Here is a 19,259-nt window from a genome sequence, read left to right as displayed (position 1 = left end):
TCTCATTGGAAGGGGTTGTATATATCAGTTCCTTGAAAGTTGAAACCAAAGTTTTTACCATCGGTCCTTAGATACTAATCATCCCAAGGTAGTGTAATAATGAAAAATACCCATTTTGTTCATCATGATTTCATCAATGTCTTCTGATAATTAATTAAGAAAATTTTAATTTCGGCAAATGCTTTGCGAAATTATCACCATGCATGCCACGCATACCTTCAAAAATTGGTTAGTTTCGGCAAGGAGAACTTCTTTAATTTACCGCTCTGCCAGCGCGGCCAGCTTTTAGTTTCGATTTAAGTAGATTGTATCTTCTTGTTTATAAAGTTTCCAAAATCAGTTTACCGGTAGGTTAAAAAATGCATGTAGTTTTAACGTATTATGTAGTTCGACCATTCCCATCGGCTGAGGTCGGAGGAGTTGAGCCAGTGTCTCCCTGTCCCTAAAATGTGGGGATCGGAGTAATATGAGACAAATACCAGTCAACTGAACCAGTCAAGTATCTTTTGCGACCAGGGAATATTAATGTAAATGATGTTATGCTAATTGCTAGCGAAAGGCAACTTGCATGCATGATTTCTCTGATAACACTTCTGGAGAGTTAGATATCAATAACATCAAATGTACCTAACATATATGGGTGACTTATTATGAACGTACAAATTATTCCGACATGAGTACCGGTGCAACACTAAGATTATATATTGATGCATAGATAGACCGTACCTTCAGCACCTAAAGCTGTTCGCTCTATATAAAACTTGGCATAGTAATAATTGACATGTCTACAAATGATTAGCAAATATTGTCGAAATAATCAGGTCATTATGATTTATTTATTTTTGCTGCTTCTTTGGTATATGATATAACAGTTTTGACAAAGTGAAAACTCATTCTCATGCAAATCAAAAATTGCAAACTTGGTCAAACTTGTTCCTCTCAACGACTTCTATTCCATTAAATGGCAAATGAATTTCAAACTCACACGTCAGATTTGTTTAAATTTTCCCTCTCACGGTCCAAACATCCGACCCCATAGATATATCACAATCATCTCTAGCACGAAGATCGATCTCCACCAAAAACTGATTAGTCAATCACACGACATTTGACCAAGCAAACCCTCTTCACATGATAATGCTACCAGAAACAGGTTTAAAGCCTCACATATATATAAGGGAGGATCAGAAAGCAGCAAGAGGAAGAAGCTAAACAGAAAATGGAAGTGCAGAAGATGATGATGAGGGATTCGAGCAACAACAGTAAAGATGATGCAGACTATCTTCCGGGGTATCGCTTTCATCCCACTGATGAAGAACTTGTGGGCTTTTACCTCAAGAGGAAGGTGGAGAACAAACCTATTCGTCTCGAGCTCATCAAACTTATTGACGTCTACAAATACGATCCATGGGATCTTCCAAGTATGTTCTTCACGCTTCATTTTCTACTTCAGAACTAGTTAGTTTCACTATATTGATCGATTGCTTTTAGATAACTTGCGAGTAAAGCAAAGAGTAAACATAAGGAAGTGTGATATATATATATATGCACCATCTAGAAAGCTTCTTGCACCCTTTGAAGGCAAAGACATGCAAATACTAGTAGAAAACTAGAAATGATCCAAGGTGTATAAAGTTTCCCAGCCTGGGAACTAATTACTGCTACTTAATAGCATATCATATGCTCAGAAGTGTACGAAATACCAGACATTTGTCAATTAATTAACATGGTTCTCTCTATTTGGTGAAATGCAGAAGCTAGTGGTTTAGTTTGGGAGAAGGAGTGGTACTTCTTTTGCCGAAGGGGAAAGAAATACAGAAATAGCATAAGACCTAATAGAGTCACAAAATCTGGGTTTTGGAAAGCCACCGGCATTGACAAACCTATATATTCAGTTGGAGGAGAATCCCACACTTGCATTGGCTTAAAGAAATCCCTAGTATACTATAGAGGAAGTGCCGGAAAGGGTACCAAAACGGATTGGATGATGCAAGAGTTTCGTCTTCCAAATACTAACGCAATCACTAATGCTCATTCTAGTATCAAGGACATCACTGAAGAAGCTGTAAGCTCATCCATCTTATATATGTAGAACTCAATCGCGTTAAATATGTAACATGTTGTGTGATCACTCAGGATAACACATTTAAAAAATATATACTTCACCCAGCGAGCCTCAGTATTAGTTCAAAAAATGACAAAAAAAGAAAAGAAAAGGCAATTTTAACAATATAACATGCATGTCTTCAACTTGGAAGTTATTTGTGCATATGTGCAATGATCTGAAACTAATATAATTTCTGGATGATTTTTGCAGGAAGTTTGGACCCTTTGCAGGATCTTAAAACGTAATAATTCTTCTAGAAAGTATGAAACAAATTGGCAAAAGACAACTTCCAAGCTGCTCAGTGCAGCTGACTCAAGTTCCAAAACATGCAGTACTGACTCAGATGGAAGTCTTGGACGTGCTTCGGCTGCCCAGAAGAATGATCAACTTGAAAAGAGCAGTACTCCTCGTTTTAACAATAATCATCTGTGCAACGGAAACAATCAACTCTCAGCAAGCCAGAAGCTGGCTTTAAAAGATGAAGTAATTGATCCAACGATGAACTCATACATAAACTTTTGGAATCCAAATGACTATGAGATGCTAAGATCAGATAATCCCAACTGGGATGAGCTGAGTCCAATGATCGATTGCGTTCTAAATCCCTCCCCACTATATCGATCCGTTTAGAAATCAGACAGATGGGAATTATGTTCTCTAACTATTGGAGCATTGTGCAGTGCATTGAGTTATTTATGAGCTTCAAGGTTATTGAGGCAATGTTGCAGTGAGGCAGGGGATGCAAGCATAGCTGCAGACCCTCTTCATAATGGTTGTGGTTATTGGAATAATTGATGTAGCAGACAGTGATGTAGGGCTGCAGTGATGCAGGGCAAGGACTGCAGGGTCGTGCAGGCAGTGATGCATGGCTGCAGGAAAGGGCTGCAGGGTCTGCAGCTGTGTGGTCGTTTGGTTCTATAAGTGTCGTTTCCAGTTAAGTGAAGAATGATCGTTTCCACATGTTCATGTTGTTGGAGCTCTTCAAGCTGCATTTAATGCTGGATCATGGCTGAAGATTTGCGCAAATCTTGAATCACTGTCTCTCCATCCTTTCTTTTCTCCTTAATTTAGGGAACAAGCTAATGTAAATTGTCTTTGCTTTTTACTGTTTGGTAGTTTGTTAGCTTTATTTTTGCTTGTTATATTAGTCTTCTATTGTTCCTTGTAAAACTCAACTGAATGAAATACATTTGGAAATTCTCCAAATTCATCTTCTTCTTCAGTTCACATTTCAACACTAACCTAGCTTGTAATACTTATACTTTGCTGCATTAATATCATGATTATCATCAGTAGTCTTCCTTTAAAAAAAAAAAAGAAGAAGCTTGAATGATGTATCAACGTACTATTCAATTTGCAGCTACAATTCTCGCAGTATAATAAGTATTAGACTAGAAGTATCTGTTAAGAAAGGGTGTAATCGCTATCTGTCGTTATAAGAATGGAAACACGTAGCAGCAGTTTGACAAAAAATCAATCAACCCTAACCTCCACCTCTTCTTTTTGTCTTCGAGAAAAGACAGACACTACAAAAAATATGGGTAAAAGCCACAAATGTAAAAGTCACAAAAATATGGATATGTGGCTTTTAGTGGTGTGACTATTGCAAAAAATGCCACAAATTTCATGCAAATGTGACAATTTAATTATTATAATAATTTAATTGTCACATTTGCATTAAGTTTGTGGCATTTTTTACAATGGTCACATGGGTAATGCCCACATGTTAGCCACATATAAATGTGTCTATTACCAACTTTTTTTGTAGTGAGAATCAAATTCTACAAGTATAATAAGTATAATAAAGACTACAAGTATCTGTCAAGAAAGGGTCGTATCGCTATCTGCCGCTATAAGAATGGAAACAAGCAGCAGCAGTTTGACAAATAATCAACCAACCCTAACCTCCACCTCTTCTTTTTGTCTTCGAGAAAAGACAGAATCAAAACTATCACGGGCGCAAATCATACGTTGAAGTCAATAGTTGTGTATGAAACTATGAATGACTTCGGAAGGGTTTATATATAGTTGGCAAAGTTGAGGCAGTCTTACTCAAGGGGTTTGGTGTAGTGGTAATGCAGGCTGCATCTGCATGTTTGACGAATACTGATGTGATACTCCTGGTAATAGAAGGTCACTAGTTCGATCATCTGCATGTGAAAAGTACCATCTGAGGAGAGTATGTACCGTATATACTCTCTGGGCCCGGAGTGGTAGACCCACCCGTCCACCATTTTTTTTTTACCAAAAAAAAAGTTGAGGCAGTCTTTTTGCCTCTTCATGGTCCTGTAATATTCCAGAAAAAAATGTGCCCCATCCTTTTCTTTGACTATTTTGTCTTGCTAAAGATCACCTCTGTTTGATTATAGAATGAATCCTTTGTGGTCAAAGTACTTGCATATGTGAACCCTTTGTTCCTCAATAGCTGCAAATCAATTTTCAACGTTATTTCTGCAGAACAATTACAGCGCAGAGATATATTGATGAACCCGGCCAGAAAGTGAGAAAACACATGTAGACGTTTTATTCATGAAAGACATGATCAACAAGTAAATATGGTACAGAAAGAAAAAAGGAAGAATTTTATCTATATATACATTTATTTATATGTTATTCGAGCTTTAATTATTCGTTAATTTTTCATAAGTGATTTCAATGATAATTAACAGGATCAATATGGTACAGATAGCTAGTTTTATTGCGAAAGTTTCTTGATGACTTCCTTCATCAGATCAGGGTTGGCACGTTGGAAGGCGAAGAGCTCCTCCAGTGAAATGAATCCATCATGGTCCATATCAATCTCCTTCATTCGTCGATGCACTTCCTCTTCTGAAGAGGAGCCGAGTGCTTTAAGTGCATCTGCGAGCTCGTTCAGTGCAATTTTCCCATCACCATTGTAATCAAAGCGTTTAAAGATACGCTCACATCCAGCCTTAGCATCAGCATCATTAGCCATTGTTCTTGTATTGTGATTGCACTAAGAAATGCTCGAGTCTTTGTTTTCAATATTGGCCTTGAATCAAATGCTAGGCAGAGTTTTATGTGACGAATTGAGAGGGTATTTGTCCTTGGACCCGGTATTATTGGTTAGAAAACAATCATCAGTCCTGAAACGAAGGACGTATGATTAATCCAAACAGAACCACAATTCTTGGTCAAGACTCACGAGACAACGGTTGGCAACGCAACCACATCACTCGTGAGTTATGATTTATCAAACTGTCACGATCCCGAAATTAAGTATGAAACTCAAATTTCAAAGCCATGAAAAGTTCTAAGACAATCTCAATAAATCGAAATCATATTAAAATCACAGCGGATCATTACTGAGTTCATAGTACAACTCAGTTAAATTGATTATTACAAACCAAATTTATAATTCATGCATTATATCAAATGGAAATGTAAAAATCTTCTCAATCCTCACCACAAGATAAAATAAAACAACTTCAAGTCTTCATGTTTGTCCGTCAACTCCGCTAATCCACACCTGCGGAATTATCCCCTACACCATCGAATAGGTGCACCGGGATTGTAAACACAAACCCGGTAAGCTTTGCAGCTCGTATGAGTAAAACAACAATATAACTCGCATAAATATATATACGAAAATACATAAAGCATCAATCATAAATGCACTCATGAGTCATTGGACGACCCATCTGGTTGTCCAATATTAACTGAAAATATATATACTCATGAGAAATCGGGCAACCCCTCTGTTTATCCAAATGCATTTATAATACGGGTAGTCATAAGCGCTGGTACACCTCTGTTACCCCTCATGTTAGTACGCCTCCCGACATTGGGCAACCACTTACTACCATATATCCAAAATATAGGTACTCATAAGCGCTGGTACACCTCTGTATATAATATAGCAAACCATATATATGTACCCATTTTACCAATTATACACGTACACAATCCACTATATCATATACATATCATAGTTCATTCTTTTAAATTAAGCGTAATTATGAATCTCCTCAAGGGTAGATTCGTCATTGTGAGATTTACTCACCTTACAATCTTGAGCGTAAATTCCACAATTCCGCAAATGAATCATTTACTTGTTGTGTTGATCACCTAGAATAGATAAGAAGTGAATTTAGAAGCGTTACATAAAACTTAAATGCCGAAATAGTAACAATGTTTTACTGTTCAGCAATTTCTGATTTTTTGTGAAATTACTGTTCACGTAATTAATATTCACGTATTACTGTACAAATACATATTACTTACGTATTCATGTACGAGTGCATACTATTTACGTATTTCTGTACGAGTATATACTATTTACGTATTCATGTACATACATGTACTATTCAATCGTAAATAGTGTTTCAGTAAATAATAATTACCGATTTACCCTTCAAAAAATTACTTTTACATTTACTGTATGTAAATTACATTTACTGTACGTAAATTACATTTACAATACGTAATTTACTTTTTACATTTACTGTACGTAAAATAATTTTACAATCATCGTACGTAAAAATAATTTTACAAAAAGTTAATGTTTCAAAATTACTGTTCACACGCCGCCGCACGTGGCGGCGCATGGGGTACACGCGCCACCTCTGGCGACCGCGCCTCCCCACAGTGGCAGCGCGTAGAGCTCACGCGCTGCTCGAACTGGTGCGTGTGGCTTGCCCACTGCCGCCCAATCCTTCTCCTTTTCTTCCCCTCTTCCCCTCCACGGCCCAAGGCCGCCTCTTACCCTCCTCACACTCCTTCACGCGCCGCCTAAGGCGGCGGTTCTCCCTATTTCTCCTCCTCCTCCTCCGATTCTCCTCAAAACTCCACAAATTCAACCACAAAAGCATCTCAACAACCAATTCAATTGAAACCTTACCTAATTCGAGCCTTGGAACCACCGGAGAGTCGCCGGAGGAGCAGCTTGGACGGCGGCGATTTCTGCAGATTCTTCGTGTTGCCGGTTGAGATCTGATGTGGCATGGGGCGGCGTGTCGAGCTCGAGGGTCGCAGCGGAGGATCGTGTGAAGCTGCTGGGGCCGGCGGTGAGGGCCACGACGACCTGGTTCGTGAGATCGTAGGCGGAAAATTTCTGAGGGAGAGAGAGCTCGGGGAGAGAGAGAGAAGAGAGAGTGTGAGAGAAGAGAGAGGCGGGTGAGAGGGGTTTCCGAAAATGGAAACCCTAATCTCTAAAATACCCTTTTTATACCCACTTCTAAAATCGGAAACTAACTTCCGTCATTAATAACTTTCATGTATGACGTCCGATTAGAACGCGTGACGTGTCCACGAACTCGTATCGACGAGCTCTACAATTTTCGTGAAGGAAGTTTTCACAAACGAACGACGGAGTAAAAATCGATTCTTGCGTCGTGAAAACGTAACGTTTTCCTAATTAAAATTTCCGAAAACGGTTCCGTTTTCGACTAACAAAGTCGCGAAACGAACAAATGTCGTTTAATAAATTTTACAAACTCCATTAATTTCTAAAAATTCAATTTACTTGACTCCGAAAATGTAACGACCCCAAATTTTCGAGCTTTAAAACTCAAAATTCTAAAGTCGTTTAACACCGAATAATCTCAAATAACTCGAAATCATTAAAGTGTAACAGCGGATCAATTCTGAGTTCTCAATACAACTCAGTCAACCAATTATTACAAACCAAATTTATAATCCATACATAAAATGGAAATGCAATGATCCTCACAAATCACTCACAAATCTCACAAATGAAATTACACAACATCTCACACACAAACCCACGCTAAAACCTCACCACAAGTAGGATAAGAACGACTTCAAGCCTCTGTAGTCGTCACTCAACTCCCACTAATCAGCACCTGCAGAATGATCCCCTACACCATCGAATTGGTGCACCGGGATTGTAAACACAAACCCGGTAAGCTTATAGCTCATATGAGTAAAATCACAATACAGTTCGCATATCAAAATATACGAAAGATCACAAAACAACAAATATAAATGCCCCCATGAGCCAATGGTCAGCCCATCTGGTTGACCCAAAGAAATATGAAATAAAAAGCTCATGAGGAAATTAAGTAACCCTTCTGGTTACTCAATGCATTTATAATACGGGTACCAAGAACGCTGGTACACATCTGTTACCCCTCTCGTAATACACCGTTGATATTGGATAGTCACCCGCTACCCAACATCCAAATACACCGAGTACCCATGAGCAGATAACCACCTGTTACCTCGCATGCAGTACTAAGGCAGACAGACTAGAGCTCTAACTGTATCGTAACTTTCGCCCGGCCAAAGGCTAGGTTCCGACTTGCCACACACGTACAATAATCTCACATCATATTGTACCCAAAAATCACGTCCGAAGACAAATCACATTTTAACAATCTCAATGTTAAAATCACGTACAATAATCACACATCATATTGTACGCTTTAAAACTTTCACGATATCGCCACAATAAAATCATAACAGTATATTATATAGCAAACTATATATATTCGTATTTATTACCATTTATACAATATATACATAGTCCACTATATCCTATACATGTCATGGTTCATAAACACCTGAAGAAAAACGTACAATAATCTCACATACTCATGCTCAATTTTCCGTCACCGAAATGACTATTTTTAATGCATTAATAACAGTACGTAATTTAATGAACTATATATATATTATGTACCTATTACCATTATACTATATATATGTAGTCCACTAAATCATATACATGTTATAATTCATTTGATAAACACACTTGCAAAATGTTGAATCACCACGAGGGTAGATTCGTAAATTCAGTGAGATTTTACTCACCTTATCGACTCGAGCGTAAATCCTCAATTCCCGATGATAATTCCTTTCCTCGATTAATGATCACCTTAAAAGAATAAGAAAAGAATTTAGAATCGTTTCGTAAACCTTTAAATGCCAAAACAGTAATAAACGGTTATTGTTCAGCAATTTTGGTTTATACGAAGTTACTGTTCACTGTTCACGGTTACTGTACAATACTCAAATAATACGTATTTCTGTACGTATAAATAATATATACGTATTTCTGTACGTATAAATAATGTATACGTATTTCTGTACGTATAGTAATATATACGTATTTATGTACGTATAAATATTAATACGTATTTCTGTACGTATAAATATTAATTCGTATTTCTGTACGTATAAATATTAATACGTATTTCTGTACGTATAAATATTAATACGTATTTCTGTACGTATAAATATTAATACGTATTTCTGTACGTATAAATATTAATACGTATTTCTGTACGTATACGTACGATTTAAATGTAAATACGAATTCCGTAAATAAAATTTACTAAATTACCCTTTTACAAAATTACTTTTTACATTTACTGAAAGTAATTTATAATTACATTTACCGAAGGTAAAATTTAATTACATTTACCGTAGTAAATAAAAATTACATTTACATTTACCGTACACAGTAAATTACCAAAATACCCCTATCGTAAAACATTTTTACACAGCCGCACGTGGCGGCGCGTGTGGCACACGCGCCACCTCCGGCGGGCCGCGCGTGGGGCCCACGCGCCGAGGCTAACCACGGCGCGTGTCACGCCACCGCTACCTCAAATCCCTCCCTTTTCTTCCTCCTTCCCCCTCTCCGGCCTCACGCCGCCTTTATACCCCTACACGCTCCCACACGCGCCGCCTAAGGCGGCGGTGTTCACCATACCCCTCCTCCCTCCGATCTTCTCCACAACCACTCCAATTCGCTTCCAAAATTACAACAATCAATCATCACAACCAAATAAACTTAAATCTCACCTAATGGATCTCTCGGATTCACCGAAACTCGTCGGATTGGCCGTGCTCGGCTCGGGGTGAGGAGCGGTGTGGCGAGCAAGGGGTTTTGGTGAGATGGGCCTCGCGATGCCGTAGGGAGGAGCGGCGTAGTCACGACCGCCTGGAAAGGAAGATCGTCAGCGATGGAGTCTTCGAAGGGGGAGGCTCGGCGTCGATCCACCGCGATAAAGGAGGGCGCGTATTGCTTCGGAAAGGGTGTAGACGAGCTTGTGGTGGAGTGGCGACCGGTGGTGAGCAGCACGGAGCCGGAGTTCGTCCGATCTTAGAGGGAAATTTCTTGAAGGGGAGGGGTGAGTCGGGGAAGGAAGAGAGAACCGAAGGAGAGAGAGAGAGAGAGAGAGAGAGCGGCGGGATGAGAGAGAAGAGAGAGAAAGGGTTTCTGATTATGGAAACCCTAATTCCATAATTATCTATTTATACTAGTTTCCAAATCGGAAACTAACTTCCGACGTTAATAACTTTTACCTCCGACGTCCGATTCGAACGCGTCACATATCCACGAACTCGTATCGACGAGCTCTACAACTTCCGTGAAGAAAGTTTTCACAACCGAGCGACGAAATAAAAGTCGATAAATTCGTTCGGAAACGTAACGTTTTCTTATTAAACGTTCTCGGAACGTTTCCGTTCCCGTTTCGTAACGTTTGCAAGTAATCATATTCGGTTTAAATCAAACTTCACAACTTAATAGAATTTAATTAAATCAAATATCGTTTAAAAACGAGGGTTATTATAGAAAAATCGGGTCATTACATTAGTAAAGTGTCTACAAGTCCAGAACCATTTTAGATAGAAAACATTTCGCCATCGGTACCCTAACTCTTGTGCAAAGATAAATATAGTACCTCAACTCTTTATATATTATCAACGAGGAGTCTTGTGTCATTTTCCGTTACGGCTCCGTTTGTTTGGTCACATGCTCCGCCACATGACTACAAAAAGAGAGAGGAACATTTACCTAAATAACCCTATTCTCTCTCTTCTCATTTCTCTGGGTTCGACAATAGAGATTGTAGTCTCTTCTCTCACCGACGCAGGACACCGTCTTGCTTTTCGGCCAACAAATTTATTGTCTCGGTGATCTAGCGCCATGCAACCTTCCCACCATACTAGCCTCTCCTTCCTCTCCCTATCCATGTCTATCGATTATCATCTCGGCCCAATTTACAGTTCCGAATTGTAGCAGTATTGAGCTTCCATGAAATCCGACCATGGATTTGAACTCCGGCGAGCTCTTTGGTCATCTCTTGGTAATCCTAGTCTCTATGTTAAGGTGTTAACCCTAACAATGGAATCTACAAAGGGAAGATAAGAGAATTTCCAAGAAAAAGGAAAATAAAAAAGGCAACTTTGATATTCATTCTCTGGCTAAAACCCTAGCTCAGATTTAAGTAGAGATTACAAAAGGTTGAGATTGCGACACGCGTCAACAATCAGATGGAAGCTCAACAAAACCCCTAAAACCTCATTACTACTTAACATAAATTAACAACTTAATTAATTAAACTACTGGAGCTGGATCCGGCCAAGAGATACCCGGCCCAAATACACTGAAGTAGCCATTCTTGAGCCCACTAGGATATTGACTCATAACATCTCAGCCCCCTTCATTGGGAACTTGTCCTCAAGTTCCAATCAAAAGAGGGAAAACGCGCTATGATGTTGTCAGCTAACTCCCAAGTGGCCTCCTCGGGAGTTTGGCCTAGCCACTGGATGAGCCACTATGTTGCTGCAGCCCCGCCTTTCTTGACCATCCGCCTCTGCAAGATAGCAGCAGGTTCCAACTTTGAGGTTGAAGCATCCTGAAATGGAGGTAGAGTGGATTGCACAATTGCCGATTACCCAACTCTCTTATTAAGGAGAGACACATGGAACACATTGTGAATCTTGGCATGTTGCGGCAGATTGAGCTTGTAAGCCAACTGTCCAACTCTAGCAATTACTTGGAATGACCCATAAAATCTAGCAGCAAACTTGTTTGGTGTTTCAGAGGCAAGGGAACGTTGTCTATATGGCTGGAGTTTTAAGTAAACTCAGTCACCAACTTGAAACTCACGTTTGGACCGGTGCTTGTCATATTGCACCTTCATTCGGTGTTGAACCTGCTGCAAATTCCTTTTGATCTTAGTGAGTAACTCATCCCTTGCCAACAATTGTGACTCAACCTCAGCCACTGCAGTCATACCTTGAGTATAAGGCTTGATACTTGGAGGAGGGTACCCATACAACGCCTCAAAAGGGGTCATCTTGAGAGCTGAGTGATATGCCGAGTTGTACCACCACTCGGCCCATGGCAATGTCTCAACCCACTTGTGAGGCAGCTCCCCACTCACACATCGAAGGTATTGTTCTAGAGTGTGGTTTAAGCTCTTAGTTTGGCCATCGGTTTGGGGATGATAAGCAGTGGAACAACTCAAAGTAGTACCCTGCAACTTGAAAAACTCTTCCCAAAACATACTCATGAAAACGGGGACGGGTCCGAGATGATTGTGTCATGCATTCCATGAAGTCAAAACACCTCTTTAACAAAGACTTGAGCAAAGAAGCAGCTGTATAAGGATTAGAAAGACAAATGAAATAAGCAAACTTACTAAACTTATCTATGACCACCCAAATGATTGTTTTTCCCTTGGACTGGGGTAACCCTTCAATAAAATCCATGGTTATCAAACTCCATGCTCTCTCAGGAACTGCAATTGGTTGTAAGAAACTAGGAGGCTGGATTGTTTCATAGTGATGCTGTTGACATGTTGGACACTGAGCAACGAAAGCTTTAACATCCTCCTGCAAACCCGACCACGCAAAATTATTGTGTACCCTCATGTAAGTCAGAGAGACCCCTGCATGGCCCCTACCAATCCCCCATGAAACTCTTGAATAACTTTGGTCTTCCAATTATCATGATCAGGAACACATACCTTGCCCTTGTAATGTCATTGCTCCCCCACTAAGGTATAATTCTTGTGCTGGTTGCATCAAGTTTCAAGTCTATGATAATACAGCTACACTTAGGATCAACTAGGCAAGTAGAGTGGATTTCTTGAACAAATTGATTCACAGGCTAAGATAAACCCATAATGGCATGTACACTTGGAACACGAGAGAGAGCGTCCGGAGCTTCATTATTCTTCCCTTTCTTGTAGACAATCTTGTAGTCATACCCTAATGATAGTCACATATTTATGTGACTTTTATTGTGTTAATTATTTCTTTTACTTAGGTATTTTGTTATATTTTTATATTTATAATTAGTTTTATTTGTTTTTAGGTATTTTGAAGTGGAATAAAGAAGAAGAGAAAAGAAAGAGAATATATGCCGAAAGAGGGAGAAAAGAGAGAAGAAAGAAAGAGGAAAAAGAGAAAAGAAAGAAGAAAATAGAGAAGAAAGAGAGAAAAGAAAATGAGAAAAGGAGAAGCCAAAGAGAATAAAGAGGGGGAGAAGAACATAGGGAGAGGAGAGAAAAAGGAGAAGAGGGAAAAGAAAAGAGAAAGAAAAAAAAGATTGGAGGAATAGGGGGAGCCAAACATAAGTCACCTTCAATCTACTCAAGCTCACTTTCAATCTCCTCAAGCTACAACCCACATTTCCTCAAGGTGCTAAAATCTTATCAAGCCTCCACAAGAAAAAAGAAGTTCGGCCTCTTCTCCTTTAATTCATCTCTCATGTATTCTTTGATTTTTTTATTCAAGATCATGTATAACTAAATTTCTTGATAGTTAGGGGCTAATCGAATCTCTAGATATGTCTTCGATTTCAAACTCCAATTGATTTATATAATTTTAGATGATAATTTCTTCACTGATTGTTCATTGATAATTCTATTGCATGTCTCATTGGGTCGATACTTTGATTCATGTTTTAGGGTTTTATTATCTTGAATATGTATATGACCGACATATCGTTGCATATTCTGTGAGAGATAACAAGTTCTTTGCAGCTAAACATCACAAAAGAACATATATATATATTTATTTATTTATTTACAACACAAGTAGCTTGATATCCCATACTTATTTATTTGCTTCATCTTCACAATCTTCTGCCTTGTTCTTCATGTATACGTTTCATGTAAAACTCTACTAAATTCTAGAACAAAGGTAGAGATATATAATAATTAAGAACTTGTTACTCAAATGTTCTTAGAACTTCATGATTTTAATTATTTTTGTCTAGATACCGACATTTCATAGATCAATTAATTGGGAATATAGTTAAGTTGATACCGACATTTCACTTAACATGACAAGTAAGAGAACATAATACGGTTAATGACATAACGACATTGGCTTGAATATGAGTGCATTCATCTATAATTATTGACATTGTTTTGGGGTGATTGAAGCATATTAGTGGTGAAGAGAAATTCCTAGCTATTGTTTTTCTCATATTTACATCCATATTCAATTTTTAATATTTTGTTTTTAGCAGTACTTCTTTATTATTTATTTTTGTACACCAATCAAACCAATTCCGAATACTCTCAAAATATGTGTGGTAGTCCAACACTGTGTCTAGTTAGTGTCTATTTAATTTCGTAAGTTTTGGTTGAGTCTAGATTAGCTAATGAATTAGGTTTCCGCTCCTAGGTCGAGTCTACCAGATTTCTGGTTTATGCATCTGTTTGTGTTTTTAAGTCTTAGTTTCACCAATCCTCTGCGGGTAATGACTCATATTTACCATTTACTACATTGATATAATTGATTTGATAATATGGTATCTTTTTAGGTGCTTTTGCGCATATCACCTAACAATTTCAACAACCATTTTTGTTGGGAGGGTGATGTGATTCGTTGATTCAAGAAGTGCTCAATAGTCTTGTGGTCTGTATAGATAGTGAAATGCTGGCCCAACAAATAAGAGCGCCAATGTTGTACGGCTGCTACCACCGCCATCATCTCCTTGTCATAGACCGATAATGCCAAATGCCTTTGAGACAACACCTTACTCATGTATGCGATTGGATGTTTGTCATGTGACAACACTGCTCCCACTCCGACGTCTGAAGCATCACATTCCAAGGTGAATTCCTTTGCAAAGTCAGGGGCTGCAAGGACCAGAGTTGTGATTAAAGCTACTTTAAGCTTTTCAAAAGTTTGCACTGCTGGTGGACTCCATTTGAAACCTTCCTTCTTCAACATGTTTGTAAGTGGTTTAGCAATTGTAGCAAAATGTCGCACAAACTTGCAATAATAGCCGTCAAGGCCCAAAAATCCCCTCAAGGCCTTTACTGTCTTAAGTACCAGCCAATCTCTGACAAACTCTATTTTCGAAGGATCCACTGCAACACCTGCTTTGGAAATGACATGGCCGAGATACTCCACTTTGGTGACCGCAAAGCTACACTTGCTTTCCTTGATGTGTAAACAGTGATTCCTGAGTCGCAAGAACATTGCCTGCAAGTGTTGTAGGTGATCTTCAAGAGTAGGACTATAAACAAGAATATCATCAAAGAACACTAACACCCCTTTTCGTAACATTTCAGAGAGAGCTTCATTCATGATGGATTTGAAGGTAGAGGGAGCATTGGTTAGGCCGAAAGGCATCACCAAAAACTCGTAGTATCCCGAGTGAGTCCGGAAAGCGGTTTTCATGATATCCTCCTCATGCATTCGCACTTGATGATAACCAGCCCGTAAATCCAACTTAGTGAAAAAGGCAGCCCTATGCACTTCATCTAACAACTCATCTACCACTGGTATAAGATACTTATCCTTGATAGTAGTGGCGTTAAGAGCGTGATAGTCAACACATAATCGCCATGAGCAATCTTTCTTTTTAACCAGAAGTATGGGAGAAGAATACGAACTTGTACTTGGCCGGATCATGCCGCTAGTGAGCAACTCCCGCACAATATGTACAATTTCATTCTTTTGAAAATGAGGATAACGGTAAGGCCGGACGTTAATAGAGATGTGTTAGGCATGAGATTAATCCGGTGATCTTGAGGGCGTGATGGAGGAAGGGTAACTGGTTCCTCAAACACATCCGCAAATTCAATGAGGAGCTCCCATACCCAAGGATGCACAGTTGCCTTGTTTTGTTCAGAGGTGGGGGTCTGCAAGTGAACTAGAATTGCATCTTTCTCCTTCTTAATGGTCATCGCCATCACTTTGCAACTCACAACATTGGTTTGCAACGAAGTCTCTCCATGCAGGCAGTACTTGACACCCAAATGGTAAAATTGCATCTTCATGGTTTGAAAATTCCATAATATGTTACCCAAAGTTCTTAGCCAAGCTGCGCCCAAAACAACCTCACAACCTGTGACTGGTAAAACATAGTAATCAGTAGAAAAAAAAACAAAGTTTTGCAAGGTCAATTCAAGCCTTACAAGTTCCTTGGTGTGCATCACTCTCCCACTAGCAACGCGCACCCGCAATAAAGTTACGTGACGCACCAGAATCCACCAAAACATGCACCTATTTGCGCATGATGGTACCCTTCAACTGCATTGTGGAACTGGTGTCATCCCCCATTGCTTGTAATTCAAGCTCAAGTTCTTGTTCCCCTTTAAGTAATGCTTCCAACTCCTCGAACACTACTTCTGGAGTAGGTATGTCAGGTAACACTGGTTGAGGGACCTCATCTTGCACAATCTCCAATCGCATAAGAGCATGACCACGACGGCAGTTATGTCCCGATCGGTATTGTTCGTCACAAAAAATGCATTGACCCCTCGCTCGACGTTCTTGATATTCTATCTTTGTCAAGCATCTAGTGACGCCATTACCCCCAGCTACCAGAGGTGGTGTCGGAGCCCTTGTCGGTTGCGGATATGCCGGCCTCGGGGGCGTAGCCACTACATCCCCCGTGTTACCTCGCGGCGAAGGGTGTCATTGCGAAATTGTCCCTCTTAACAACGTATGTGAGTTATGCTCCCTTGCCTCAAAAATCCGAGCTAGCTCACAGGTAGAATACAAGGAGGTGGGTCTGTGTGCGCGAACATCGGCATGAATAGACTCTTTCAACCCAGCAACAAAGAAGGAACACAAAGCCTGAAGGGAAAACCCAGGTGCTCAGCGAGATAACTTCATGAAATGATCCATATAATGATCCACCGACCCAGATTGTTGAATTCTAGCCAACGCTGCCTCATAATCCATGACACTGATGGAGTTAAACTGACTCAGAAGATCTAAAAACCCTTGCCAAGAAGGGGGAGAACTCATTGCGAAACATGTACCAGCGGTCAGCCGCACGGTCCGTCAAATGCATCGAGGCAATAGCAAGCTTGCGTTCCTCTGGCACTTGATAGAACGTAAAAAACTGCTCGGCTTTATGAATCCATTCGAGAGGATCTCCGCCGCTGAAAGACGAGAATTACAGCTTCATCTGACGCATGTTAGGAAGGTTAGGATCCCACGGAGGTGTGGGTGGGGTTTGAGAAGGGCCATGATAGGTATTGGTTATCCCTCTGCCACCTAGGGTTCCAAAAAACTGAGACTGGTCATGGGTGTAGTACATGGGTGTGGAAGTGGGAGGGAGGTTCGAGTAGACTGGACCGGTTTGGGAGATGAAGGGTTGGGATTGGAAGGGCTAGTGGTGATCGAAAGAAGTAGACCCGGATTTGGGGTGAGAAGTGGTGGATAGCCGTGAAGCAAAAGTAAAGGAGAAGGGATGGGGTAGATCTATAGCAGTGGAACCGTCAGTGTGTTGAAAAAACTGGGTAATAGGGCATATCTCTGGGTTAAGGCGAGGTCGTGACCCCTCTGCACTATGGTCCAACTGAGGAGGAGGATAGGATGCACGCGAGGTGGAAGTCAAGGCCGAGGTGGAACTCAAATGTGGGTCTGTAGCATACCCTAAAATAACGTCGCCGTCTCCAAGGTTTAGGGATGTGAACGTAATGGACGGTTCACTGTTTGCTCACCGAGCGCCCCACTCGAAGCAGATGTGGACATGCCCTGAGTAGAAGAAGCAGAATCGGGCCTCATGGCTAACGGAGATGACATCACCGGTGGTAAAGAACTAAACCGGAGTGGGTTTGCCAGATCTTGCCTTTCCAACATCAGTTGAAACTGAGCCATCATATCAGCGCGGAGGGTCTCAATAGCCACCTGATTGGACGTTAATGTCTCCTGATGTTGAACCAGAGAGTCGCTCAAAGCGGAAAGGCGTGCATCGGTTTCTTCTTTGTGGACATGCAGCTCAAACTCGATCGGGGAAAGCTCCTCGACCTGTGACTACCCTTTCTTAGTCATGTCGCTCAGATCGAAAGGCTCTAGATACCACTTGTTAAGGTGTTAACCCTAACAATGGAATCTACAAAGGGAAGATAAGAAAATTTGCAAGAAAAGGGAAATAAAAGAGACAACTTTGATATTCATCCTCTGGCTAAAACCTAACTTAGATTTAAGTAGAGATTACAAAAGGTTGAGATTGCGACATGCGTCAACAATCAGATGGAAGCTCAGCAAAACCCATAAAACCTCATTACTACTTAACAGAAATAAACAACTTAATTAATCAAACTGCTGGAGCTGGATCCGGCCAAGAGATACCCGGCCCAAATACACTGAAGTAGCCATTCTTGAGCCCACTAGGATATTGACTCATAACACTCTAGTTCCAATCCGATTCTAATATTCTATAATCCATTTCTTAAATCGGAGCCTAACATTGAATTTCCTTTTTCTGGGTGTTTGCCACTGTCGCACACCACCGTCGAATTCATGCTTCAGGGCGACGTCCATAGAACTTAAACGAGCTCGGTCGATCACTTGAGGTATTACCCAGTGTGAGAAATAAGAGTTGGAAAGGATTACTGAAATCAAAAACCCAAAAAATTTGGGGAGTACCCAAATCCTCTGAGCTGCAGCCACCACCCGAGAGAAAAGGAGTCACTCAAATCTTCTAGGTTCAGGTTCTTGGAATTTTATGGTGAATAAACCATACAACTGATACAAGATCTCTGAAACAAGGTGGGATTGAAGGAGAATATGTACTTGAGATATTGGGTTTCAGAAGATTGGTTTGGGTGAATTAGATGGCTAATTTGAATTTGGAGGTGGATCAGATGTTTGGATGGAGGTGTTGGTAATCTTGTGGATTCATAGCAATTTAGGGTCGGAGATTTGGGTTGAATTCCCCAAGAAAAACAAAAAAATTGGGACTCAATCGTGAAGGAGAGAGGGAGGGAGATGGTAATCAAGTGCGGACTGAGGGAGAAAAAATTACTATCAGCCCTCAGATGCATTTCATTTAGATCGAAAAGCTATAAGCTTCAAAGGAATGTTCAGTTTTGCCCGCCGGTGACCAAACAAACGGAGTCGTGACAGAAGTAACGTCAAACTTAGAGTTATGTTACTACATTGACCTTTC

The 19,259-nt window shown here is 40.1% G+C and overlaps 2 protein-coding genes across 2 annotated transcripts; one reads left to right on the top strand and one right to left on the bottom strand.

The window, feature by feature from the left end:
* The first annotated feature begins 1,189 nt into the window (after positions 1–1,189).
* Positions 1,190–3,304, top strand: LOC126788132 (transcription factor JUNGBRUNNEN 1-like). The gene is made up of 3 exons (XM_050514099.1): positions 1,190–1,421; positions 1,755–2,065; positions 2,318–3,304. The coding sequence occupies exons 1-3, from the start codon at positions 1,220–1,222 to the stop codon at positions 2,735–2,737; spliced, it is 933 nt and encodes a 310-aa protein (XP_050370056.1). The 5' UTR covers positions 1,190–1,219; the 3' UTR covers positions 2,738–3,304.
* Positions 3,305–4,802: 1,498 nt separating this feature from the next.
* On the bottom strand, positions 4,803–5,063 carry LOC126786910 (polcalcin Phl p 7-like). The gene has a single exon (XM_050512871.1). It carries the CDS (start codon positions 5,061–5,063, stop codon positions 4,803–4,805), a length of 261 nt encoding a protein of 86 aa, XP_050368828.1.
* Between the last annotated feature and the right edge of the window lie 14,196 nt (positions 5,064–19,259).

This window comes from Argentina anserina, chromosome 3 (assembly GCF_933775445.1).
Source record: "Argentina anserina chromosome 3, drPotAnse1.1, whole genome shotgun sequence".
NCBI classification, from domain to species: domain Eukaryota; kingdom Viridiplantae; phylum Streptophyta; class Magnoliopsida; order Rosales; family Rosaceae; genus Argentina; species Argentina anserina.
The sequence above is the reverse complement of the archived record's forward strand: the minus strand, read 5'-3'. Positions and strand labels throughout refer to the sequence as shown.